Source organism: Saimiri boliviensis, chromosome 7 (genome assembly GCF_048565385.1).
Source record: "Saimiri boliviensis isolate mSaiBol1 chromosome 7, mSaiBol1.pri, whole genome shotgun sequence".
In the NCBI taxonomy this organism is placed as follows: Eukaryota; Metazoa; Chordata; class Mammalia; order Primates; family Cebidae; genus Saimiri; species Saimiri boliviensis.
The window spans coordinates 62,137,364-62,164,670 of NC_133455.1; the positions used below are offsets into that span (position 1 = coordinate 62,137,364).

The 27,307-nt window shown below is 40.0% G+C and overlaps 1 protein-coding gene across 1 annotated transcript in view; it reads right to left on the minus strand.

Annotated features, from left to right (window-relative positions):
* The window catches only part of MYRFL (myelin regulatory factor like), a 146,888-nt gene that overhangs the window by 83,498 nt on the left and 36,083 nt on the right, over positions 1 to 27,307 (minus strand). Inside the window, exons 3-6 of the mRNA XM_039472239.2 lie at positions 9,534 to 9,601; positions 9,176 to 9,434; positions 8,334 to 8,425; positions 1,412 to 1,562 (exon numbers count right to left, since the gene is read on the minus strand). Of these exons, the coding sequence (XP_039328173.2) occupies positions 1,412 to 1,562; positions 8,334 to 8,425; positions 9,176 to 9,434; positions 9,534 to 9,601 (570 nt within the window). The remainder of the gene's footprint in view (positions 1 to 1,411; positions 1,563 to 8,333; positions 8,426 to 9,175; positions 9,435 to 9,533; positions 9,602 to 27,307) is intronic.

Genomic DNA, 27,307 nt, shown 5'->3' on the forward strand with positions numbered 1-27,307 from the left:
AAAATGATACTCTTGGAACAAATTAGACCTGATTATATAAGAAAAGATAGGTGTTTTTCTGTCACATTGATAAAAGCAGTGAAATTAGGAAGGCCTGAATTCTAAAGGAAGGTAAATATTGCCTTCCTTTTTTGCTTAGAAAAAGTGAATCATTGCTAAATATTCTACATAAATCTGCCTCTATACTTTTGAGTTTATATAATCTGTGCTCTCCTTTTTTCCCATATCCTCTGTGTTCTCCATTTTTTTCTAGATTATTGAAGTTGAGATAGGCTGTTCAAACAAACTTAAAAATGCTTTTAAATAAGAAGAGAGCTAATAACACTTACCTTGAAATCTTGATCAACTTGATGCATACAGCCTGGGAAGCAGTTAAGTTTTAATTAAAACATTGAGCCTGTGTGTGACAGCTTCATACCTCGGTTATCATATTTCACATAGAACACGGAATGTTCCCCAAAAGATAATGATGGCCAAGCCTCAAAGCCAAAACCCATGAACCCCTCATTTCTTTTTTTAATTGTACACAGTAGAAAAGACAAAAAGTCATGACATTTCAATGATACAATGAGCAATGAGCTTCCTTTAGCTTATTAAACACACTAACTCCCAAAGTCTAACTCCCTAGATTTTGTTTTAAGGAAAATATTTCTTCCTCTTAGTACATTCAATATAAAAGTCCTAGTAATAAGCTTTACCATATTTGAATTTGGATAATTTTTAAAAGCCCTCTATAACTATAGCCCAATGAAAATTTTAGAAGACTTAAGTAGGTAAATTACATGCTAGGAAATAAAAAAAGTTTAGAGGATGTTTAAGAGTAATAATATAGGAGTCCACATTTATTTCTTGAAACTATATTAGGTCATAAAAATAGGGTGAAGCTTTTCCATTTCTTTGGTATGTTTTGTATTATTTAACTTCAGACTCCTTAACACAAAGAAACCATCTACCATGATTCCTGCAGGATATATTGTCAAAAAACTTGGTGATATTCATTCACAGCATATATGATGGGGTGGTCACTGGCTCACAATTTAATGTGGCCCTCAGAAAAGTATTTTATAGCCTTGTAAATTACCTGCAGGATTAAATGTTGGGGATTTGGGGAATGTCTATATTCCAGTTTTTAAACTGGTATGCGATCCCAGAAAGATTCCTTCTTTCTCCATCATTTAGTGGTTAAATTATAATCAAATAGAATTATAAGTCTGGCTTTCTGAAGGCCAGAAACCCATGCCCCAACTATGTATTTGTTAGGATGCAAAAACTGAGGAATAAGACAGACACTTTCTCATCAACTTGCCCCACTTGAGCACAGGTGGCATCAAAGCTCCAGTGCTTGAACTCAGTACTGAGCTTTGGCACTGTCTTTCTCCCCACACTCTCCAGCCCACCCAAGGCCACTTACAGTTTTTCATAATGACTGTTTAATAAGCTGTGCCAAGGAACACTATGGTATGGCTGCCACTTCAGAGCACGAGAGCACTGGTCTGTAGGCATCCCGTTCTGTCTCTCACTGTCAGGATCCTGGACTTCACTGCTGTGACTCCTACTTGTCACTGCAAAGAAACAGGTGGGTCAGAGCCTTCCTTCCAGGCTGTTTTTCCTAGACTCACAGCTAGCAGCATGGTGCTAATGAGAGGGCCATGTGTAAGGCAGAGTGACTGGGCAAGTGTCATGTGCTGGGGGTAGGTGTGCTGCTGACCTCATTTTCTCATCTGTAAAAGGAGCAGCCTAGGGTCAGTGATGTCAAAGGGTGGGGGTGAACCCTTGTTTGTAACATTGTCCCTAATATCTATCTGCCCTACAAACTGCATAGCTTCTCTTCCTTTTCACTCTGTGGGGTTGCAGTGAAATCCACTCCCAGAGCCAAGAGGGTAGGTGACCCAGTTCAATCAAAGTACAGCATTCAGCCCTTGCATCAGTAACTGCAGCAGCGGTGGACTTGTGGCCTATCCCAATTCAAGCAGAGTGGATCTCAGCATTTCGGGGATGCTCATTCTTCTCCATGAGGTTTGAACCTGCAAGATACATCCCCAACAGCTGCTGGCACCATTTGGGGACATGAGGGAAAGGCATATGGGAATGATGCCAGCATAGCCGAAGGCAGAGTTAAAAATGAAGGGCACCCAGTCCTGAAGATGTCATCTGAGTTCCGGGACCCAATTCTAAACCTTCGGGTTACAGGAGCCAATAGATTCCTTGATTTTGTTTTTTACTTGTTTTGTTGTTGTTAGTTTGCTTTTTTTGCACAAGGCAGTTTGAGGGGTTGCTGTTTTTTTAAATTTTGGGTTGTTTTCTTCATTGTAACCAATCTGTTTTGATTTTGGCAGGTCTTTTGTGGCTCTAAGATCCTGTGGTCCAGCTTTTTGAACTTAAAGCAGTTATTCACTTGGTGTCTTACTTCCCTCAACTGCAAAATAGAAATTAAAAACATGTGTCATGCCATCTTTACACATCACAGCATTACATGAGCAGAGAGAATGACATAATGGAAGTGAAAGCACTTTCAGAAGCTGGAACCAAGATAAAGTAACAGAGAAAATCTTGTTAGTGTGCAATATCAACTGTAGAAAACTGCCACTTTTCTATGTCAAAAATGGTCAAATAACAGCAATTTCACAAGTGCAACCTACTATTCTGCATAATCTTTGCAACTTGTCTTAATCTGAGTATGCCTCCTGAACCATATGGATTCAACCTCAGATAATTTTATGTAAAATGGTATTGGCATGGTTGCTGTTCCTTTTAACTCCTCTACCATCACTCATGCTTGGCATCAGGAGGGAATGGGAAATAGTGGGTGTTTGTGAGACCAGGTTCAGGCTGTCAGTAACAATGTGCAAATAGGACATCAGCTCCTATTGAATGTATCCTCTTAGCTCACAGCTTACAGAATACAGGAGAAAGGAGCTGAGTTGTTTTTTAATCATCAAACTTTTCCTTTCTTTATACTTCCATTGAGGACTTCCTAAAACAAATAAATAGAGCTACTTTTCATCCCAAATGTTAAAAAAAAAACCCAACTATTTCTCTTGGGGTATTGCTATTAAATGTCACTTAAGCGAAATATGCATTTTTTTTGTTTTCATAAAACACCAATTTTAGGAAGATTTCTCAAAACCCTGAAAAACTTTTTTCCCAGCTATAAACACATGAAGTGGACAATGCAAGGAGCTCTTCATGCTCTCACTCCTCCAAAGGCTACCTGGTCTAAAATATTTTCAAAAAAACAAAGAAAGAAAGAAAGAAAGAAAGAAAGAAAAGAAACATCCTGCTTACACCAAATTGAGAGAAAGAGAGAACGTAATTCTTTCTTTCTTATCTTCTTCTCTCCTCCAATGGAGAAAGGGCCAAAGAGCTTGGGAGTTTCAAATCGAGACAGTCCTGGGTTTGAATGACAACTCTACACTTAGGGCTAAAGCAATCTTACAAAAATGATTTAAGCTCTGTGAGCTTCAGTGTTTTCATCTGCAAAATGGGACTAATTATGTTACCTCTCGGGGTTGTTGAAGGGTTTCAAGGAGGCCATGACTGGGAAGTGCAGAGCACAGTGTCTGCCACTAGTAAGAGTTTAAGCAACGGTGCCTTCAGCTATGACCAGTGGCACTGTCATCATCACTGTCCTTGTTTCAACATGTGTAGCTCAGTGTTTCCTAAGAAGTCTTGGGAAATACTTCTGTTCTTGGCCTCCATGGCAGCTCTATCTAATGTGAAATAACTAACCCATGTGCCTGACTGAATACCAGCGAAATCATGCACTTTCCTACCCAAGCGTGGCAACAAGGTCAGTGTTCCCAGGCATGCAGTCAAAAGCCAGCTCTACTCCTCCAGACACTGATGGGGAAGGTGGACGGGAGATTGTCCTAAAAAATAACAGCATTTCCTGCCTTTGTCATCACAACAGTAAGGGTATCAGAGCAGCCGCTCCAGTAGGGGTGACACAGCTATGCCTTCCCTGGAAGATGGCTATCCGCTGGGAGATCCCTAGGGAACAGAATATGGGATTACAGGCCCACACTGAAACCCAAGGCACACACCTGAGGCTAGCTAGAACTTATTCATATCAATACGACTAACAATGTCTGCTACTTTGAGGGCTTTCTACACACAGGTGCTTTCCCAGACACTTTACACAGTATTCCAACAGCTCCTTAAATTATTTCCCAGGTAAGAATCTTTTGTTCCATAAACGTTCTTTTTTGAAGGACACTGTACATCAAGAAGAGTACACAGATCATGAGTACACAATTTTATAATTTACGAAATGATCTAATGGTACAGGACCCTTTTAGCCCTCCAGGGGATACCACATGACCCCTACCAATAATTAGTCTCTCCTGCCCAAGACTGACCACTACCCTAAAATCTAACACCATAGCACAGTTTATAGAAATGGAATACTATGATATAATATATAATCTTATATGCTGAGCTGGCCTCTTTTTCTTTTTAAGACAGGGTCTTGCTCCATTGCCCAGGCTGGAGTGCAATGGCACAATCATAGGTCACTGTAGCTTCAACTTCCTGGCTGAAAATATCCTCCCACCTCAGTCTTCTGTGTAGTTGTGACCACAGGTACGTGCCACCACATTGGCTTTTTTTTTTTTTTTTTTTTTTTACTTTTTTGTAGAGACAGGATCTCACTTTGTTGCCCAGACTGGTCTCAAACCTCTGAGCTCAAGCAATCCACCCACCTCGGCCTCTCAAAGTGCTGGGATTACAGACATGAGCCACCATGCCCAGTGTCACTGGCCTCTTTTGCCCAACAGTATGTTTATGGGATTCATTCATTAGTGTTGCAAATGGCAGTCCTTTGCTCAATCTCATTGCTGTATTGTACTCCATTGCATAAATATACTGCAATTTATCTTGATGTTGATGGCCATTTGGGATCTTTTTAGTTTTTGGTGGTTGTTAAGTAATGCTGCTCTGGACGTTTCTATGCATGTATTTGGTGGGCATATGTGCACATTCCTGCTAAGTATACTTCTAGGTGTGGAATCACCAGGTTGTAGGACATGCTTTAGTAGATACTGCCAAAAAAAAATTCCTAAGTGGTTACGAGATAAGGTTTCTTAATCTCATTTAACAAATGTGGAAACTGACTTTCAAAGACCTGAAATAACTTTACCAGTGTCACAGCTGTTAAATGGAAGAGGTGGGATTCAAACCTTCCTCTTCACTTCATGCTAGACTGAGGATCTCTTGAGAAAATCTAACAGAAGTGAGAATGTAAAAGTAGCAAACTGCCTAAGTCCAGACCTTTTGGAGAAAACTGATAGCTTGCATTTGAATGCTTTTCAAATCATGTTTGCATAACTTACTTTAAAAAGTCTTAGAAATGAGTAAAGTCAAAATTATTATTCTCATTTCATAATCAAGAAAAATAAGGCTCTGAGAATCCCAGATTCCTGGAGAGACAAGACAGGTACTTTTTCAGATGCTGCAGTGTGAATTCAGCCAGTGTACCTCTTACTGGGGGCTGCTGGCCATGACTCTAAGGCTGGAAAACACTTTGTGTTTAAGCTTCAAAATAACAGAGGGTTGAAGCCTCCCAGGGAGGCCATGATCCCTTTTTTTTTTTAAGTTGGGTTTTAAAATTACTTTGACTATAACTCATTTTTATTTATTTATTTAGAGACAGACTCTTGCTCTGTCACCCAGGCTGGAGCGCAGTGGTGTGATCTTGGCTCACTACAACCTCCGCCTCCTGAGTTCAAGTGATTTTCCTGCCTCAGCCTCCCAAGTAGCTGGGACTATAGGTGCGTGCCACCACACCTGGCTAATTTTTGTATTTTTAGCAGAGATGGGGTTTCGCCACGTTGGCAAGGGTGGTCTTGATCTCTTGACCTCGTGATCTGCCTGCCTTGGCTTCCCAAAGTGCTGGGATTATAGGCGTGAGCCACCACGCCTAGCCGAACCCTTTTTTTATTTGGGGTTAAGACCAAGTAGGGCCAGGAACCAGCTGGTAGGAGCCTGCCTACCAGCACTTCCTCTCTCAGCAAAATTTTACATTTGCCCACACCAACCCAGTGATTCTACATTTTCAGGCCTATAAAGGGGGATCTTGGAACCTTTGAGCAAAGTGTACTACTTGGGAGGATGGCACTAGAAAAGTTTTATTGATTAATTTAAGACATTTCTGATACAAAATCAGTGATCCTTCTGTCTATAACACTAGCATAATCTTTTTCTAGCAATGTGCTGCTTCCCCAGGACCTTTGTAGAAACCCTTGGCCCCTGCAACATCAAATAGGAATTATTGACTAGAAAACTTTTGCTAAAAATACAAAATGTAGTAAGAATGTGGCATGTGGATTAACTACATGCTTTGTTTTATGTCTTTCTTATTTTTTGTTTTTTCTTTTTTTTGGTCCTGAGAACGTGCTCACTTTCATGCTGGAACTGTTGTCCGGAATCAGTTATCTTTACTCAGCTTTTCAGTGACCTGTGAATAGGACTTAAACAAGGGATACAGAATTTCCTATCTGTTGGAAATCCTAGTAATTTCAGTCACTCTTCCATAGTTGTTCTCTGAAGTTGGTGAAGAATCAATGGCCTTTCTGGGGCAGGCAGCAGAAACCCATCACAGGATGGAGCTTAACTCTGGGATGGCCAGGACAATTTGAGCAGCAATCTGGTTTGACGAGGAAATTCTTGGATGACTTGTCCTGTATCCCTTAGTGAGCTAGTACATCTGCAGTAGAATGAACAGATGGTTCCCCCGTCTGGCTAGGAATTTACTCAGCCTTTTATGTTTGAGAATCATAAAGAAAGCTGCAGGCTAGATGTGGGGATCCCTGAAGAAATTAGGGTAGCCTTGCATGGGAAGGTGGATGGAGAGCTCTATCTTATCCACAAACGGGGCTTTAATTAGCATTTTGTGTTTCTAAGGTTGGAAAAAAAAATGGTGAGCAACTGCTGACCATGTTGGATGCATATAAAAAGAAAGGAGGCAGTTTGAGGTTCAGTGGATGTGAGGGATGGATGCCCAGTGCAATTCTGAGACCGCACTCCTAGGAGGTGGGTGGGACTTGACTGACAGGGTGAAGTCAGCATCCACAGAAGGCCTCCACAGCCCATGCTGGAGCTGACGCCAGAGGTCCCTCCGAGAATGAGATCTTACCATGTGCTGGTAAAGGCAAAGGCAGAAGCCCCAGCTGGAGAGATTGTGTCTTTTCCCACTTGGGTGAGTCCACACATCTCCTTTCTGGACAGTGTAAACCTCTAGAGTCTGGGGACAATGGTGGGATGGGAGGCCCAAGAAGGAAATCTTCAACCTTTTGCCAAGCTGACAAATGCAGACAGAAAAAATGGGACTTGGTACGGTGAATTTGTTCACACTGCCCACATTAGCCATTTACAGTGGCTAACAGAACTGGGTTGAGGCCAGACACAGTGGCTCATGCCTGCAATCCAAAGACTTTGGGAGGCTGAGATGGGAGACTCACTCAAAGCCATGAATTCGAGATCAGCCTGGGCAACTTAGTGAAACCCATTTCTACAAAAACAAACAAACAGAAACCGGTCTAAAGTGTCATCCTTTACCCTTAGTATATGCCATAGCATTTACTCTAAAAATGTTGAAGTTCAGGTCTTTAGACTTCAAAAGCCTACTTTGTTACTCATGTCTCTTAGCTCAAAACATGACATGTTAACACGTTATATAAGACAAAAAACGACAACAACAACAACAAACAAACAGGTAGGCTGACCACTTGGGCATTTGATGACTTGGTTAAAGAATGCTAAAAGGATTTTACAAAATTTCAAACATCCACTGGGAACTTCCCAATTTGAAGTCAGTTTGAGGAAGAGTTCAACTTTCCACCTCCCTGTTCTAGCTTCTCAGAGTGCCTTCCATGAGCCAGCAGCATCGCTATCACCTGGGAGCTTGTTAGAAATGCAGACCTCAGACCCTAGAGACTGAATCAGTCTGCAATTTACCAACATCCTCCAGCTATTTTGTGCACATTAAGGTTGAGAAGGATTGCAACATTGCAATGGCCTCTTGAAGACGCTGCCACATCGCACAGCTTCCACAGGCCTGGAGCCTGGATCCCCTGAGACACATTGTCCCTGAAATTGAAAGACTGGCATTTCACCTGCACCCGAGAGAGAAAACCGCATCTCTTCCTTGGAGGATCTTTGAGACCCTGCCTGCATGAAAGGTATGTCAAGAGGAAAGAACCAAACTCCCAGAGCCTATCATTGCTCTCCTCTGAGAAGGAAACTTTTGTAGGGCCGCTCAAAGGCTGGTAAAAAGCCTTGATTTAATGCAGAAGGCTTTGCTGGCATTGCCCTTGTGCCCGCCCAAGTTTGCTCACTTGGTCTGCAGTGGTGGGCCCACACTCGGCAGTCCCCGGAGTCTTCCAGTGCCTGCGTGCACTTTCTCTTCTTGGTTGGAGGTAATGAGGCTCTAAAATCAAGACACCAAAATGAAGGTTAGGATTCTTCCTTGTGCACCATGTTATATTAAATAAAACGTAATCTCCCAGGTCACTGCTCTCTGCTTTCCTAAGTCTAATTCCAATTAGTTAAGGTTCTTTGAGCCTTACTAGGCTGAAACTCAGTTTTCCTTGATCAAGTGGACCTGAGATTCACCAATATGAAAGATAAATTGAATAATAAATTACAATGGCAGAGTACTCATTGAGACAGAGAAGATATAGACTTAAAATATAGGTATACATCTTACACACGACAATTTTTTTTCACGTGGAGTTTTACCACAATTTTTGATGGCCCTTACTCTTTTTGGCACCCTCTAGATCCAGAAGAGGGAATAAAAGAAAGAAAAGGAGACAAGACAGGAGAAAATAACATTCGTTAATGCTTAATTAGCAGATATTTCTTTAAGAGTTCATTCACAATTCCCTTTGATAGTCTAGCTGCGGCTGCATACGCACAATCAGTGTTTCCTCCATCATCCAGAACCTCACTGACATTTTAGCTTTGGGTTGAATGAGGACCTTGGATTTAGAGGGTTTTTAATTAAAAGATTGTCTAAGCCGAGAACACTGGGACCTCGCGACGTCCTATATACGTCTAAACACTGCCATCTCCTGGACAGGACTCCACTGTGCAGTCTTTCTACCTCCCTGCCAGAGGCAGCCTGCTCCGAGGCTTTCTGCAGAGATCTTTGATGACTAAATGTCTTTTTCTTTACCCAGGGCTATGGCACAGAGGCTGCGGATGGTAAGAACAACTTATCCCCATATGGGAGGACACGGATTGGTCCAGGGGGGTGGCAAGATGACTGGCGTTTGAGTGGCAGCTGTGGAAGCCTCCGTGGATTTGGCTGGAGTCGCCCATTCCAGAGGTGACCTGCAGCGGGTGCACAGGCGGCATCGCAGGGGCAGCTGCGGGGTGGAGAAAAGGAGCTGGGGTCCTCCCAGTTGTGGGCCTTGGAGTCCGGTAGCAGGCACCTGGGGAGAGACACAAGCAAGAAGTGCCCCTTTCTCACCGGCCAGAGTCCAGGAAAAAGAGCAACAGTGCAAGATGTGCGGAAGGTGGGTCCCACTCACCTTTGACCTGCGGAGGAGAGCAGGAGTCAGATGCAGAATAGGGTGGGGTGACTGGGAACTGCCGTTGCCTGAAGATTAGAGACATGCATTGCATTTTTGTTTCACTCTATTATATTTTTGTCACAAATAGGAGGCAACCCTCAGTATACAGCCCCCACAATGTTGGTTCCAGGTGCTGGGCGTGCAGGCATCTGAGGGGCTTGGGAAATGGGGTCCCATCAGACCATGCCCAGGGTCATGTCCTGGCTAAGTGAGCGGGCTTTGGATCCCAGCTCCTCCACTTCCCAGCCGTGTATCCATGAACAAGTACTTAACCTCTCCAGGCCTCCATTTCCTTACCTATAAAATGGAAGTAATCATTACATCTACCTCCCGGCATTGTTGTGAGAATTAAATGAGATCATGTATATAAAGCCCATAACATAATGTCACGAACATAGTAAGTGTCCAACAAAGTTTAATGTTATTGCTTCTTATAAAGACGGGACAAATATTTAAAGTGATAGATATCCCAATGGCACTGACTGGATCTTTACAAATTACATGAATGTCTTAAATTATCACATTTACTCACCCATATATATACGTCTATTACCTATCAATACATTTTTTAAAATAATTACTTCTTAGCACTCCTAAATCAGAAAAAAAAAAAAAAAATGGTTGCACCTACTGTTTGGGCCAGGACAATGTAAATTGCTGTCCCTAGAGTAATGATTTTCCATTTGTGCTCCAGGGGATCCCAAAGCTCTTGAAAGGAGCTGAGGAGTTTTATAACAAGAACACTTAAATGGCTGGGGAGAAAACAACTTTTTCTGTTTGTTTGTTTGGAGACGGAGTTTCACTCTTGTTACCCAGGCTGGAGTGCAATGGCGCGATCTCGGCTCACCGCAACCTCCACCTCCTGGGTTCAGGCAATTCTCCTGCCTCAGCCTCCTGAGTAGCTGGGATTACAGGCATGCACCACGATGCCCAGCTAATTTTTTGTATTTTTAGTAGAGACAGGGTTTCACCATGTTGACCAGGATGGTCTCGATCTCTTGACCTCGTGATCCACCCGCCTCGGCCTCCCAAAGTGCTGGGATTACAGGCTTGAGCCACCGCGCCCGGCTCGTTTTCTGTTTTATATATTGAAGTGCAAGTAAAATTTTATTTCATTCATTCATTTATTTATTTGAGATGGATTTTCACTCTGTCACCAGGCTGGACTACAGTGGCATGATCTCGGCTCACTGCAAACTCTGCCTCCCAGGTTCAAGCAATTCTCCTGACTCCCTCCCAGGCAGCTGGGATTACAGGTGCCCACCACCACACCTGGCTAGTTTTTGTATTTTTAGTAGAGATGGAGTTTCACCATTTTAACCAGGCTAGTCTTGAACTCCTGACCTCAAGTGATCTGCCCGCCTTGGCCTCCCAAAGTGTTGGGATTACAGGCATGAGTCACAGCACTTGGCAGTAAAATTTTATTTTTAAAAAATGTGTACTACCACTAAAGAATTGTGAACATCTCTTTTCCAGAAGACCCACAAGTTGCTTAGAGCTCAGCATCTCTATAATGCTGCATCACACTTAAGCACCCCAACCTCTACTCGATTCTCCTTCTTGGAGAGGAAGCTTCAAGTTTAGAATGTTGTTTAAAAATCCAACATGATATGATGAAAAGTTTGCTTTTATCATTTACCAGAAAAGTTATGTTTTCTCCTTAAATTAGTTCCTTATAATTTATTCACTTCCTATTAATAAGAATGAGAGAAAATACATCTACTCTCCTCCAAAAACTCCACTCAAATGAATGTAAAGAAATAAAGAGACGTAAACACCAAAGCATATAGAGAACATGAGCAAAGACCCCAGAAGACCAAATTTCAATAGCATGGCAGCAGACAGAAATAGGATGGATGGTAACTCAACCAGTAGAATGGAAACACACACAGACACACACACACACACACACACACAACCAAGACTGTGCCTGGAAATGGTGGAGGGAACAGAGGGAGCCGATAAGAAGTTTTCCAATCAAAACTCAAAAAGCCCAGGACACAGAAGTCACCATGACCTTCTGCCTTCAGGGTTAGGGTGGAGCTGAAAACCAAGGATTGGTTAAACATCTGAACAAGAAACAACTAGACCCTTAGACCAGCTTCCCCACTATAAAGCTACCTCCATCACCCCAGCAGAAGTTGGAAAGGTTTACACTCTAGAGAAAGGACCCCAGGGAAACTGTGAGACAGGGTTACCATGCACAGTTAATGCTGTAGCTGAGCTACTGGGCTGAAAAATGGAAGAACTCATTAAAAATCTGAACACTAAACTCTGAATCTCTTCCTTAACTCTGCTTTGCATGCATCCAAGCAGATTTCCCACAAGTAATAAATTGGAATACTGTTCCCAAGAAAAACTGAATGTACTCGAGGAAAACGTAGTATTTTGAAGTTACCAAGGAAATACCCATCACCTGCCTGATCACTCTACCAAGAACAATGGTTTGCACACAGAACTTCTTAAACAGGAACAAATAAAGGACCAGACATTTTGAGAAAGCCTTTAACATTAAAGACAGAGAACAAAACCAGATAAATAGGGAATGCTAAAGAATCACAAAGAGCTCTTTCTGGTTTTTTCCTTCTTATATAACGTGTAAACTACTACCAGATCTGACCCTCCCATAGAGAAACACTCCAAACGCTGGAAATAGTTTAAAAACAAAAATAAAACAAAACGAAAAATACCACCTACCCAAAGACACTGGAAACTGGACAAAAGCAAGGAGATTCTGGAGGGCGTTGAGCTTGGAGAAGGGACTGGCATACAGTGAGTTTCTTGTTTACGGCATTTAGTCTGAGGGCTGGTTGAAGTCAGAGCCACAGGACAGCTAACCTCCGATAGAAATCCACAGCCTTTCTGGCCTGAATAACCAGAAAACAGATCTTGGGGCAAACTCAGCTGATGAAAAGTGACAGAGAATCTCGGAAAAGGAAGGTAAGAGCAGGGGACCCCCAGATTCTGTGTATAACTCTGCCAAGTATTTTGCTGATCCCTGAGTCACAATGTATGGGGCAGACTGCGCACAACCCAACCAAAGAAAACAGGACTAAACAGGACTTGAATCTAAGCAAAGTGATTGACTACTAAAACAAAAGTATACATATTCTTCTGAGGAATATAAAAGAATCCAGCCATTCCCAATGCCCAGGTAAAAACTCTACACCAGCAATCCCCAACCTTTTTGGCACTAGGGACTGATATCATGGAAGACATGGATGTAGTAGGGGTGGGGATGGTTTCGGGATGGAACCGCTCCATCTCAGATTATCAGGTGTTAGATTTTCATAAGATGCATGCAACCTAGATCCCTCGTATATGCAGTTCACAGTAGGGTTCCTGCTCCTAAGAGAATCTAATGCCACTGCTGATCTGACAGGAGGCGGAGCCCAGGTCCTAACAGGCCGTGGACAGGTAGCTGTCTGTTGCCAGGGGTTGGAATCCCCGCTCTACAAAGAACCAGAAAAATGTGGCCTAGATTGGAGGGACAGAACAATCACTGAACACTAACCGAGAAATGATCCAGGTATTGGATTAGCAGACAAGGATCTTCAAAGCAGCTACTCTAAGAAGCTAAATGGAGCAGAGAAGCACATGCTTGTGAAAAAATAAATAAAATCTCAGCAAATAAATCAAAACTACACATGAAAAAACTAAACACAAATTCTAGAATTGGAAAAATTCCAGAAAGAATTTTTTTTTTTTTAATTACTAGATGGGTTCAAAAGCAGAACTTGAAGATACAGCAAAAGACACCATCCCATCTAAACAACAGAAAGGGAAAAAATGAACTTTAAAAAAGAGAAGAAAAAGATTTATGAACCTGTAGAGAGGATGAAATAGAAAAAAATAAAGATATAACAGCCAAAATCTTCCCAAATTTAGAAAAAGATATAAATGTATATGTCAGCAAAACAAATACATCTACTGCATTAAGGTGAAGTCACTGTAAACCAAAAATAAAGAGAAAGTCTTAAAAGCAGCTGAAGAAAAGCAGCAAATTATGTGCAGGGTCATAGTGATTCAAATAATCACTGATTTACCAAAATCTCCAGAGGCCGGAAGACAGTACAAAAATATCTTTTTTCTTTTCTTTTTTAGGCTGAGTTTTGCTCTGTTGCCCAAGCTGGACTGCAGTGGCCCGATCTTGGCTCAATGCAACTTCCACCTCCTGAGTTGGAGCAATTCTCCTGTCTCAGCCTCCCAAGTAGCTGAGATTACAGGCAGGCACCATCATGCCCAGCTAATTTTTTGTATTTAGTAGAGACAGGGTTTCACAATGTTGGTCAGGCTGGTCTCAAACTCCTAAAAAACATCTTTAAAGTGCTACAAAAAGCAAAACTGGTAAGCCAGAATTTTACATCCAATGAAAATAGTCTTGAAGAATGAAAGCAAAATAAAGATATTTTGAGATGAAAGAAAACTAAGTGAACTTGAGAATAGACATGTACAATAAGAAATTTTAAAGACAGTTTTTCAGGCTAAAGGGAAACAGCTGTAGATGGAAATTTGAAACTATGGAAAAGGATGAAAAGAATAAGAAAGATTATGTTTGAATGTAAGTTATTTTTTAACTTGATTTTTTTAAAAACACATCTGAAGCTGGGCACAGTGGCTCATTCCTATAATCCCAGCACTTTGGGAGGCTGAAGCAGATGAACTGCTTAAGGCCAGGAGTTTAAGACTGGCCTGGGCAACATGGCAAAACCCTGTTTCTACAAAAAATACTAAAATTAGCCAGGCATGGTGGCATACACCTGCTCTCCCAGCTACTTAGGAGGCTGAGGCAGAAGGATCGCTTGAGCCCAGGAGATTGAGGCGTGAGTAAGCCATGAATTGCCAGTGCTCCCCAGCCTGAGCAACGGGCTGACCCCATTTCAAAAATATAAAATAAAATAACAAATAAAGTACCCCTGAGTGTTTAAAGCAAAAATTATGACATTATTTTGTGAAGTTTATAATGCACATAGGTATAACACTGAGGTATAATACAACTATAGCACAGGGGATGGGACGTGGGGATAAATGGAACCACACTGTTGATGGTTCCACATTTTATGTAAAATGGCTACAATATTAACTCATTAACTGAACTGTGAAAAGTGAAATAATGCAAAGAAGTAGAACTAAAGTCGATAGATAAAATGGAATCCTAAAATTATTCAAATAATACAAAATAAACCAACAAAGGAGTTACAGAAGAATAAGAAACAGAAGGAGCCAGAGAGAGAGAGAGAGAGAGCGGAGAGAGAGACATGGTTTCACTTTCTAAGATTTCAGTTACCCACAGTCAAACTTGGTCCAAAAATATTAAATGGAAAATTCCAGAAATAAATAATTCATAAGTTTTAACTTGCACATCATTCTGAGAAGCATGATGAAACCGCACACTATGAATCATCCCTTTTCCCAGCATATCCACAATGTAGCCACTACCCGCCCATTATCTTAGTGGCCTAAGACAGACAGATTGCCTGCCATGCTATCACATTGCTTGTGTTCAAGTAACCTTGATTTTACTTTAATAATGGTCCCAAACACAAGAGACGTAAAGATGGTAATTTGGATATGTCCAGGAGAAGCTGTAAAGTGCTTCTTTTAAATGAATATTTGAAAAATTTTGATATAGTACGGAAAGAAAAAACATGTGCTGAGATTGCTAGAATCTACTGCAAGTTTGTCCAGCCTGCTACACGCAAGCTGCATGCGGCCCAGGACGGATGTGGCCCAACACAAATTCATAAACTTTTAAAAAATGTTATGAAATATTTTTGCAATTTTTTTTGTTTTGCTCACCATCTATCATTAGTGTTAGTGTATTTTACATGTGACCAAAGACAATTCATCTCCTTCCAATGTGGCCCAGGGAAGCCAAAAGATGGGACACCCCTGATCTACTATAGCAATTAATCTTCTGTTCATGAAACTGTAAAGAAAGGAAAATAAATTTGGGCATAGCATATATAGGGTTTGGTACTATCCTCAGTTTCAGGCATTGAATAGTAGTATTGGAATATATCCTTTATGAATAAGGGGGTCTATTGTACAATACTAATAATTACTTTAGATGTTAAAAGATTAAACACTCCAATGAAAAGGCACAAATTAGGTCAGCCACAGTAGCTCACACCTATAATTCCAGTGCTTTGGGAGGCTGAAGCAGGAGGATCGCTTGAGGTTAGGAATTCAAGACCAGCTGCAGCAACATAGCGAGATCCTGTCTCTAAAAAAAAAAATTAAAGGCTGTAATCCCGGCACTTTGGGAGACCAAGGCAGGTGGATCACAAGGTCAGGAATTCAAGACCAGCCTGGCCAACATGGTGAAACCCCATCTCTACAAAAAAATACAAAAATTAGCCAGGTGTGGTGGCACATGCCTGTAATCCCAGCTACTCAGGAGTCTGAGACAGAAGAATCTCGTGAACTCAGGAGGCAGAGGTTGCAGTGAGCCTAACATTGCAATTGCACTCTAGCCTGGGCAACAGAGTGAGACTCCATCTCAAAAAAAAAAAAAAAAAAAAAAAATTAAAAGTTAGCCAGGTGTGGTGATGCACACCTATAGTCCCAGCTATTCAGGAGGATGAAGCAGAAGGATCACTTGAGCTCAGAAGTTTGAGGTTACAATGAGCTGTTATCATGCCACTGTACTTCAGCCTAGGTAATAAAGTGAGACCCTGTCCCTAAGGGGGGGAAAAAGGCAAAAATTATTAGAATGGATTTTTTTTAAAAGCAACACTCTGTTGCTGGCAAAATACTTTATAAAGACACAAATAAGTCAAAAGTTAACCAAGAGAAAAATGTGTACAAGAAGGGTGAAGCAGTTTCATGAATAATAGCTAAAATGGACTTCAAAATAAAGAGTACCACCACAGACAAAGAGGCTCATTTCATAATAATAAAAGAGTCTTTTTTTTTTTTTTTTTTTTTTTTTGAGACACAGTCTCGCTCCATCACCAGGTGCCAGGCTGGAGTGCAGTGGTGTGATCTTGGCTCACTGCAACCTCTGCCTCCCAGGTTCAAGCAATTCTCCTGCCTCAGCCTCCTGAGTAGCTGGGATTACAGGCACATACCACCATGCCCAGCTAATTTTTGTATTTTTGGTAGAGATGGGGTTTCACCATGTTGACCAGGATGGTCTCGATCTCTTGACCTCGTGATCCGCTCGCCTCGGCCCCCCAAAGTGTTGGGATTATAGGTGTGAGCCACCGCATCCAGCCTAAAAGAGTCAGTTTTTAGGAAGGCATAGCAATCATGATTGTTTATGTACCTAATAACACAGCTTCAAATATACAAAGCAAAAACTAGTGAAACTAAAAGATGTAGACAATTCTATAATCACATAGCTAAACATTTTAACATTCCTCTTTCATCGACTGATAGAACAAAATGGGTAGAACAAGTTGATCGAACCAAAAAACCAGTAAAGACATACATAGATTGAGGAATTTATTTAAGAGGAAAAGAACTGATTTTTTTAACACTGAGAAAAATTTTCAGCGTTTTTTAGAGAAGTGAGGGAATCAAAGCCAAACAAATGGTAAAAACAAGGCGATGATTCAAACAAAGCAAAAAAAGAAAAGAAAAAGAAAATTATACATGACACATCATGATAATAATGTAAACCCTGGATATTGACATAATTAAAAAATTTTAGACAACTTTATGATATTGGAAGGCTGAGTGTAGAAGTGAATGTAGAATGTGATAAAAGAAAATTAAATCTTCCCAGAAGATTATATTATAATCCTTAAGTGTATATAGCAAGAAAGCAATATAAAAACAGTAATTACATATAGGGCAGTGGATATTTCCAAAAAGACTAGGAAAGTGGCTGCCTCTGGGGAAGCCAAATTTAAAGACAAGGGTGGAGCAGGGTATTGCTGGTAATTTCCTATTATATGCTATATATAGTATCATTCCAACTTCTTACATTCTTCACATGTATCACTCTGATAAACCTATAAATTAAATTTTGTAACTGACTCTGTGGTCTCATAATTCCACATTCAAGGCTCTGGGAAGTTGTTTAGTTACCTTACAGTACAAGCATCATTGAATTTAATAATGTTAACAGCAAATGAAAACCACAAGTAAATGATCCATCTACTAAAAAAAAATGTGGCTTGGCATATTGCAAACAGGAATGCAGGCTCCATCCAGCAATCCCTTAGGGAGAACCAAAAGTCCCTGAGTTGAGTGACAGTAATATGTGTTGGTAGGTTTAAGATGAAGGTTTTAAAATATTAAATGCTGTACTTATGGTTCCTTTCCCTTCCAAAATTAACCACAGCTACTCCTTTATTTCATTGTATTTTATATATTTCCAAGCTCAATGCATTTTAATATATTTAGGGAAATGTTGCACTTCCTTTCAGAGAACTTGAAGGAAGAATTAATGACAGCTACCTTCAAACTGAGCAAATTGTTAAAACAAAAGCAATGATTAGCTCCAAGTAAAACACTTGTTTGGGATTTTTTCTTTACTTCTTAACCCCACCCTACTCACAATCATCATGTCAAGAATCCCAGAATTGCACGTCAGACTGTGTTTCAGTCTTCGTGCTCCCAATTGTCTATTATACCAAAAGGATTACCGTAAAGCAGACAAACACCAGACAGCAACAGGCACTGTGAGTCACACCTCGAGTGGCCAACTCTGTCTCTAGCTTCAGCAGGAAGGAGTTGTAAAAATCAAGAGATCCAGGAGGCTGAGGTGGGCAGACCACCTTCGAGACCAGCCTGGCCAACATGGTGAAACCCTGTCTCTACTAAAGATACCAAAAAATAAAATAAAATAAAAATAAAATTAGCCAAACGTGCTTGCTTGAACCCAGGAGGCAAAGGTCGCAGTGAGCTGAGATCTCACCACTGCCCTCTAGCCAGGGCGACAGAGCAAGACTCTGTCAAAGAATTAAAAGATTCTTAGCAGTTGATAAAAAAAGAGAATCATTTGCCTTCTAAATCCCTTCCTCTCAGACATACAACTTGTTTTTGTCTTTTGGAGAATGAATGGAGAAATAGTCTCCCAGGGGTTGAATCTACATGAACCAAAAGAGGGCGTACAAAAGAGGCTATGCCCTCCAGCTCGTTGAGGTGATATGTACATCCGAGACATTCACATGCTGCCCTCAGTGCAGCCAGTATTTCTTTCATATTCCACATAGGCTTGCTCAAGTCTTTACTGAGTGCCTACTGTGCTCATGACCCTACCAGATATGAGGTGAGACAAATACACAGTGTGTCTTCATGTGAATATCTAGGTGGGATACTCAAGACTGAGCCATCCAGTCCTAGTTTTCTCCAGTGAAGCCCCCAGTACCTTCACATAACACCAACAGCCCGTTCTCTAAAGCTCTACTGCACCTCACCCAGAGCTCGGCTCAGCACAGTGCCCATACAGAGGTGGTGCTTGACAAACACAAAAGACTGTGTTAGACTACATATGACCATGAATATGCTGTATCTATAAATCTGCATATCAAGAGAGAGCTTTCCTGACCACCCAGTCTAAAACGGGAGCCTCTCCTCCTTGCCTTACTCTTATTTGTCTTCATCTTACTGAGTGACTCTAGACTACCTGCCATTGTCTTTTTCTTCCCACTGGAGTGGCATGACAGCAATGGCATGCCAAGGATGAGGGGATGGGAATAGTTCACCCCAGGTGCAGGTAATAAGGAAATGCATTGTCTGCAGACAATTTGAAAACAATACTAAGCCTTCAAAGAGCCAGTCTGCTTTTTATTATCTACATGCATCACCAATTCTAAGAAAAATGCCTGGGTGCCCTGCCAGGGCAGACTGTTCCCACCACGCCGCCCTTGGTGACTTACTGGCAGGGATTTCACTGTTTTGTTCACTGTTTTACTGCATCCTCCAACTATAAAAATGGTTGTTATTAAACTTATTCCCCCAATTTCATATATATGATTTATCTTTTCACATGAACTTTCATATTAAAATTATGTCTTACTACTCTGTGTGAGAGCATGTGTGTGCATCTGTGTGTGCATGTGTGAGTGTGTGTATGAGAGTGTGCATGCGTACTTCATAGTGCTCCAATGGGGAGACTGTGAAAGGCACTCAAATTCTTGGTCAAGGTCAGGTAGGGTTTGTAGCCACCATCTAGAAGTTGATATAGGAAAGCGTTCTGGCAGAAATGGTGTCAATGTGTATGGTTGCCCAAGAAAACCATTTCACAATAGGGCAGCCAAAAACAAGGCAAAGAAGATGCCACCCTCTTCCTCCAGCTCTGCCTGGCAGACTGCAAGTATCTGACCCTTTCACACCCCTCCACTGCTGCTTTAGATGTAGAGAAACTTTTGAGAACCTGCTCTGAGCCAGGCACTATGCTAACCCTTTGCATGTGTTGTCTCATCTAATCTCCACAACTCTTATATAAAAAGGTACCGTCATTGTCCTTAATCCTCAGGCAATGAAACCAAGCCTTAATGAGGTTAAATAATTCACTCATGAGTATTTATCTCGTAGTTAGTCAAGCTGGAGTCAGATGGTCTACTACCAGAGTTTAACCTCTAAATAACAGGGTATTTTAAATACAGACCATTCTAATCAAATTCTTTATTACAGGTTCTTTCATCTTGCACACATATCATTAGAATCAAGGAGTATCAGATAATGTTTTAGCCCAGTCTTCTTCTTCAGGCTTTCTCTTATTACATCAGTTCGAACTCAGAAGTCAAACCAGTCACTGAACTCAAACAGTCTTTAACAAGCTCTTCTCACAGAACTCCACGTACTCTCTCACTCCCTTCCACAACATCTCAGCAGAGCTCATCGGGCCCACTACAGTGACGGCAGAACCAAGACATGCAGCTGGCAGTTGGCTCCTAATTCATCTTGCCATCCAAACCCAATAAGCCAAGTCCTAAGTTAAACCCAGAATATTAGATGCTTAAGCTCAAACATTAGAATGAAATAAAATGAAACCTGCAGTTGATTCCCTCACAGATCTAACATGACTCAAGTTTCCCCTCCTGTGAAGTCCCCTATTCAAACATCAGTGTCCTCAGCTAGTTCTCTCCTACCCCTATACCAGATCTCAAGGCCTGAAGTTCATTATATCTACCCCTACTAAGCACACAGACTCAAACCAAACTGCATTAACTTAGCCTGTCTTGAAGATTTACTAGTCTCTTTTCTAGAGCCTTGCCTCCTCTATACACACATACATATAATGCTTCTTGTCCTTTTTCAATGCAGTTTCAGGGTTTTATCCTTCCCCTAAGTCACTCCAATCTCCCTCTCTTGAAGCAGCAGTGCATGCCTGTAAGTTTCCCAGTATGTCCCACCACCATAGCTTAATTGTGTACCAAGTGGGTAACTGCCTGGTTAACCTAGGAAATCACAGAGGACCTCAGCCTGCTCCTCCTAAGCAGACAGCTATCCCAAACTCGACCACACAAGGAAATAAAGAGTTAAGGGCAATTTACAGAAGCCTTCACATGTTGACAGGACTGGCCTCAGCTCTGCATACATGCCTTACATATGCTCATACATGAGCACACATGTCCCAAATGGGGCCCGTGGCCAAATAAGTTTGAGGAACACTTCATTCCATTTCTCTTCCTTTGTTGCACATTAGTGCATCAAAGGCACTGAGAAGTCCTGCAGTAAAAACCCTCATGTGATTTTGTTTAAGTCAATGAGGCACAAGCTAATTTATTGACCATGGAACTTTTTTCCCCACAGCATCTAATGGGACAACTTTTTCATAGAGAATTTGGTCCTTTTGCACAAGGCCAATAATTCAATGTTTTAATATGTTTAAGATCTGAAAATCTGCCTATGAGATTTGACCAAGCTCTCAGAAATTTTAAAGCCCAATTGTCTCTTACATTTTTTAGATAAAGCGTTGTCATGAATATCTTTTGAATAGACACATTTTAGGCAATATGGTAGAGGGGAGCTAACATGATTTGTAGTAAACCCAGGTCTGAATCCCACCTCTAGTACCCAGGCAAAAAAAAAAAAAAAAACCCTACATGCCAAGGCTGTTGTGATACGAAACTATGAAATGAAATGAAACGAACCTTCGTAAAGAGCCTGGTATTTAGAAATACTTAAAACTTGGAGTATTTGAATACATCGTACAGATCTAATGATCACTCAACTAGCCCAATGTCCTTGCACTCATGGACTAGACATGTTTCTGCTTGTTCTCACTCAGATTTTACTGCAGTTCCACTTAACTGCATGCATCTGAGCATTTTTTTAAATCAAGTAATGACAGGTTGTCTGATCATAGGGCTCTCCTTTAATGAACGTGAACTCTGACAATCTTTATGAACTAAGGCTCAGACGTACTCTGAGTCACACCTTTTGGTAGATAATTTTAGGCATATTTCATATATTCCCCTGAGATTCATTTTCCTCTAAAATATCAATTAATCTAAAAGCTTCATATAGAAGAAAGGGCATGTTTCTACAGCCAGGCAGATTTTTATCTCAGCTTTGCTACTTATTGACCTATAAAGAGTTACTTAACCTCTCTGCACCTTACCCTCCTCATCTGTAAAACATGGATAATATACTTATTTAGAAGAGTTCAGAGAGTGAGATGTGTTACATCAAATCCACAATTAAGTAAGTGAATATGTGAAGTGCAAAGAATGCCCAACACTTAGTAAATGCTCAGCAATAGTAACTTCCTCTCCTACCTCACCTGCAAGCCCCACCACCATCCTCAAAGGTAGAGAGTGAAACCGCTTGGACAAACCAGTCCTGAAACTCAACAGCAACGGGGAAGCCTATGGGTAGAAATTTCTGGTCCTGTAGGAAGGACCATTATTATCCTGGAGACTAAAATATAAAGACAGATTTCAGACCTCCCAGGTAGCTCAGAACACAATACCCCAAAGTATGGTGCCTTGGCATGCTGAGTACTTTGAAATGAAGGAGACTGGAAGGACCTCAGAAGCAAGGTATCTCTGACCTTCCCCGTACCCCTGTCCTCCTGTCTCTCATGCCCTTTTCTCCCTCAAAGCAAGTCACAGAAACCATAGTTCTTTTTCCCTAAGATGGGTCATATATACTAGAACTCCTCCCCCTAAATCAAGCCATAAAACCCAGAAAAGTCACTCTCTCCCTTCTCTCTCATTCCAAGGAGACTCTCATTTCAAAGGGACCCTATCCCATACCTTGGAAGAAGCAATGCTACATAGAGAAGCCAAGAAAAATCTGAACAGACAGGTCCTGCTGGGTTTCTTCCCTCAGTCCATTGCCATTAGATCACACCCTTTTGTCCACTTACATTTCTACATAGCTGTTCATTCTTCATTGAACCTGAGCATAAAAATAAAAATGGTTTTCCCTGAGTCTCTGGGTTTCATTTCTGAAGGCTCCTGCATCACATACAATTTTAATTAAGTAAATGGTTTATACTTTTCTCTTGTTAACCTGTCTTTTGTTATAGGAGTGTTGGTTGTGACCATTATGATGAATGAGGGATGGTATCACACATTTCCATCCCTATAAAAGACAACTCTTTGATGAAGACCTTTGTTCACTTTTCTCTCTAAACAGCTAAAGATCTTTCTGTTAGTTATAAAAAGTAGTCTAGATGGTTATACAAAACCCGGGTGGCATCAGCTGAGCCTTCACTTAAGGTTAAGACACTTAGAGGAGAGAGACTAGACGACTTCTGGAAGGTTGCTTCCAAGCCAGAGAAAAGAAGGATATATCCATTGTCCACAATTCATAACAGTTACTGGGATGTAGTGAGAGGAATGTGAGGGCAGGCACAAGGGCAATCACTACCTGAGTTCAGCCCATGCAGTGCCTAGAACAGAAAAGCCAGCTCAGAGTGTGGGCTCAGACATTTGGCAACCTACTAGTTTGTGTGTGTGTGTGTGTGTGTGTGTGTGTGTGTGTGTGTGTGTGTGTAACTTCCTTGAAAAATGTTGAACTCACCTTCTTCCCACAATTTGTTGCCCAGGAAGTTTCTGTTGGCAGAGAGCAATAAGAGCCAAGTACAGGAAACATCTGCATACAAGTTTCTCCAATCCTATTGAAGATTCAGGCCTGGTTTTACTCTCTGTCTTAGGAGGGCAGGGACATCTGAGGTGGGCTCAATAACAGAATGGAGATGACAGTGACAGAGGAGGGGCAGTGAACTTGAAGTCATATCAACAGAAATTATCCAATATAAGCAACAGAGAGAAAAAAGATTGAAGAAAATGAACTGAGCCTCAGTGACCTGTGCAAAATATGAAAAGTCTAACATTTGCATTTTTGGAGTTCTAGAAGGGAAAAAGAAAGACATTGGTACAGAAAAATAAATGTGAAAAAACAATGGCTAAAAATATTCCAGATGTGGTGAGAACTATACACTTACAGATTCAAATTTGAGCAAATCCCTAACAGTATAATCTTAAAAAAAGAATGCTCATACCTAGAAACATATCATCAAACTGCTGAATACCAAAGATAAAAAAATATCTTGCAGATGGAGAAAAAAGATGTATTACATACAAGAGAACAGTGATTCAAATAGCTAATTATTTCTCATCAGAAACCATGGAAGCTGGAAGACAGCGGGTCAAAATTTTTTAAATGCTGTGGGAGGGAAAAACCCTAATGACCAAGAATTTTATATTCAGCAAAAATGTCTTTTAAAAAGTTTAAATAAAGACATTTTCACTGGAGGAAAACTAAGAAAACCTATCACCAACAAATCAGCTCTACATGAAATTTTAAAGGGAGTTCCTAAGGTGGAAGAAGAATGATACCAGAAAGAATTCTGGAACTTCATAAATGAAGAGGACCAACAAAAATGGTAAATGCTTAGGTCAATATCATAGCTTATTTTTTCTCTTTTTAAGTTCTTCAACATATACATGAATGTTGAAACCAAAGATTATAGCATTGTCTCATAGAGTTTTAAATATATATAGATGCAATACACATGACAGCTACAATATAAAAGGTATAGATAAAGGGGATTTTTATGGCTATAAGCTTTCTACATTTCACATGAAGTGGTAAAATATCTCTAAATTGACTGCAAGAGGTTAGGCATGTAAATTGTCCCTTGAGTTACCACTGAAAATAAGTCTATATAAAGAGTTTAAAAGACAATCAATATATTAAAATGGAATACTAAAAACCTTCAAAAGAGGACAGGAAAGGGAGAAAAGAAGTACAAAAGGCTGAAGGGATGGAAATTTTTTTAACAGAAAAGGACAGATTCAAATCCAAACATATCAATAATTAATTTAAATATAAATTGCCTAAGTAGCAACAAAAATTGTCCAATTAGGGAAAAAATACCCAATGCTATACTGAATAAAATAAAACTAATTTAACTTTTGTGATATATATAGGTTAAAATTAAAGGACGGCAAAAGATATATAACACAAACACTAATCAAAAGAGAGCCAAAACTAATCACAATAGCAAAAACATGGAATCAACCTAGGTGCCCATCAATGATAGAATAGATTAAGAAAATGTGGAAATATACACCATGGAATACTATACAGCCATAAAAAGAAATGACATCATGTTCCTTGCAGGGACATAGATGGAGCTGGAAGCCATTATCCTCAGCAAACTAATGCAGAAATGGAAAACCAAACACCACATGTTCTCACTTAAAAGTGGGAGCTGAATTATAAGAACACATGAAGACAAGCAGGGAACAACATACACTGGAGCCTGTTGGGGGACCCAGGGGTCGAGGGGCAGATGGAGAGCATCAGGAAGAACAGCTAATGGATGCTGGGCTGAATACATAGATGATGATGGGATGATTCTTGCAGCAAACCACCATGCCACATGTTTACCTAACAAGCTTGCACATTCTATACATGTACCCCCAAACCTAAAAGTTGAAGAAAAGAAAAAAAAAAGAGAGCTGGAGTGGCTAGATTAATATTGGACCAAATAGACTTCAGAATAAGAAAAAGGAGATAAAAAGGAACATCACTCTGATAAAAGACTAAGTTCACCAGAAAGACCAAACAATACTAAATGTGTTTGCACTTAACCACATAACTTGTCAATTTAATTCCATTTTGCTTTTGCAAAATCCAATGGAATTGAAGGAGAAGTAGAAACATTCACGATGACACTTGAAGACTTCAACATTTCTGTCACTGTCATAGATAAAGTAAGTAGAAAGCAATCAGCAAGTATATAGAGGACCTGAACAAGAGTGTTAACCAACTTGACCTAACGGATATTTATAGAATATTATCCAACAACAGCACAGTGAGCATTCTTTCAAGTGCATATGTAACATTCACCAAGATAAAGATCATATTCTGGGTCATAAAGCAAACCTTAACAGAATTTTAAAACCTTGAATCATACAAAGGATCTTCTCTGTTTATAATGGAGTTAAACTAGAAAGCAGTCATAGAAAAATATATGGAAAATTTCCAAACATGGAAGTTACATAATACATTTCCAGCAAGCCGTGAATCAAAGAAAGTCAAATAACATTTCTCAAAAGAAATTTGAAAATATTTTGAACTGAAAAAATTACATATATTATATAAAAAACTGAGTGAGGCAACTAAAGCCACATAGACAGGAAAATGTATAGCACTGAATGCTTAAATCAGAAAACAAAGAATAACTCAAATCGCAAACTCTTTCCACTTTCCACTCTAAAGAGCTAGAAAAATAAGAGCAAACTAAACCCACATAAGCATAATGAACAAAATAATAAAGGTAAGAGTAGACGTCAGTGAAATTGAAAACAAACACAATCAAGAAAATTAATAAGGTCAAAAGTTACTTATTTGAATCAATCGACAAAATTGATAAAAGTCCAACAGACTGATTAAGGAGAAAAGAAAAAAGAAACAAACTACCAATATGAATAACAAAAGAGGGACTATCACTACAGACTCTTCAGAGATTAAAAGGTTAATAAAAAATACTATGAACAACTCTATGGCCATAAATTTAATAACTTAGGTAACATTGATCAATTCCTTGGGTAAAAAGTAAAACAAGCTACCAAACTCACTTAAGTAGAATGAGATACCATCAATAGTCCTGAACCTACTAAATAAGTTAAATTTGTATTTAAGACCCTCCAACAAAGCAAAAGAACAGATTCTGTTGCTGATGACTTCTACCAAACATTTAATGTTTAATGTTACATAAATTAAATTTGTATTTAAGACCCTCCAACAAGCAAAGGAACAGATTATTTTGCTGATGAAGTCTACCAAACATTTAAGCAGGAAATAAATCCAGCTCTACACCACCTCATCCAGAGAATTTAAGTAGAGGAAACATTTCTCAACAAATTTTATAAGGATATAGCTGTGATGATACCAAACCCAGAAAAAAATACAACATAAAAAAAGAAAATTGTAGATCAATATTCTTATAAACATAGATGCAAAATGCTCAACAAAATTTTACCAAATTAAATCCAGCATTATATCAAAAGATAACATATCACAATTAACTGAGGTTTATTCCAGGAATACAAGGAAGCTTAATAGTAAAAAACTAAGTAAATTAATCCATTATACTAACAGATGGAAAGAAAAAACATATGATTAATAAATACAGAAAAAAACTGACAAAATTTAACATCCATTTATGATAAAAATTAACAGCAAACTAACAGTGGGAGAGAACCTCTTTAAGCAAATAACGGGCATGGCAAAAAAATATATATATATCACTAGCATTACACTTAATGATAAAAATTAAATGCTTTCCCACCAAGCTCAGGAACAAGGCA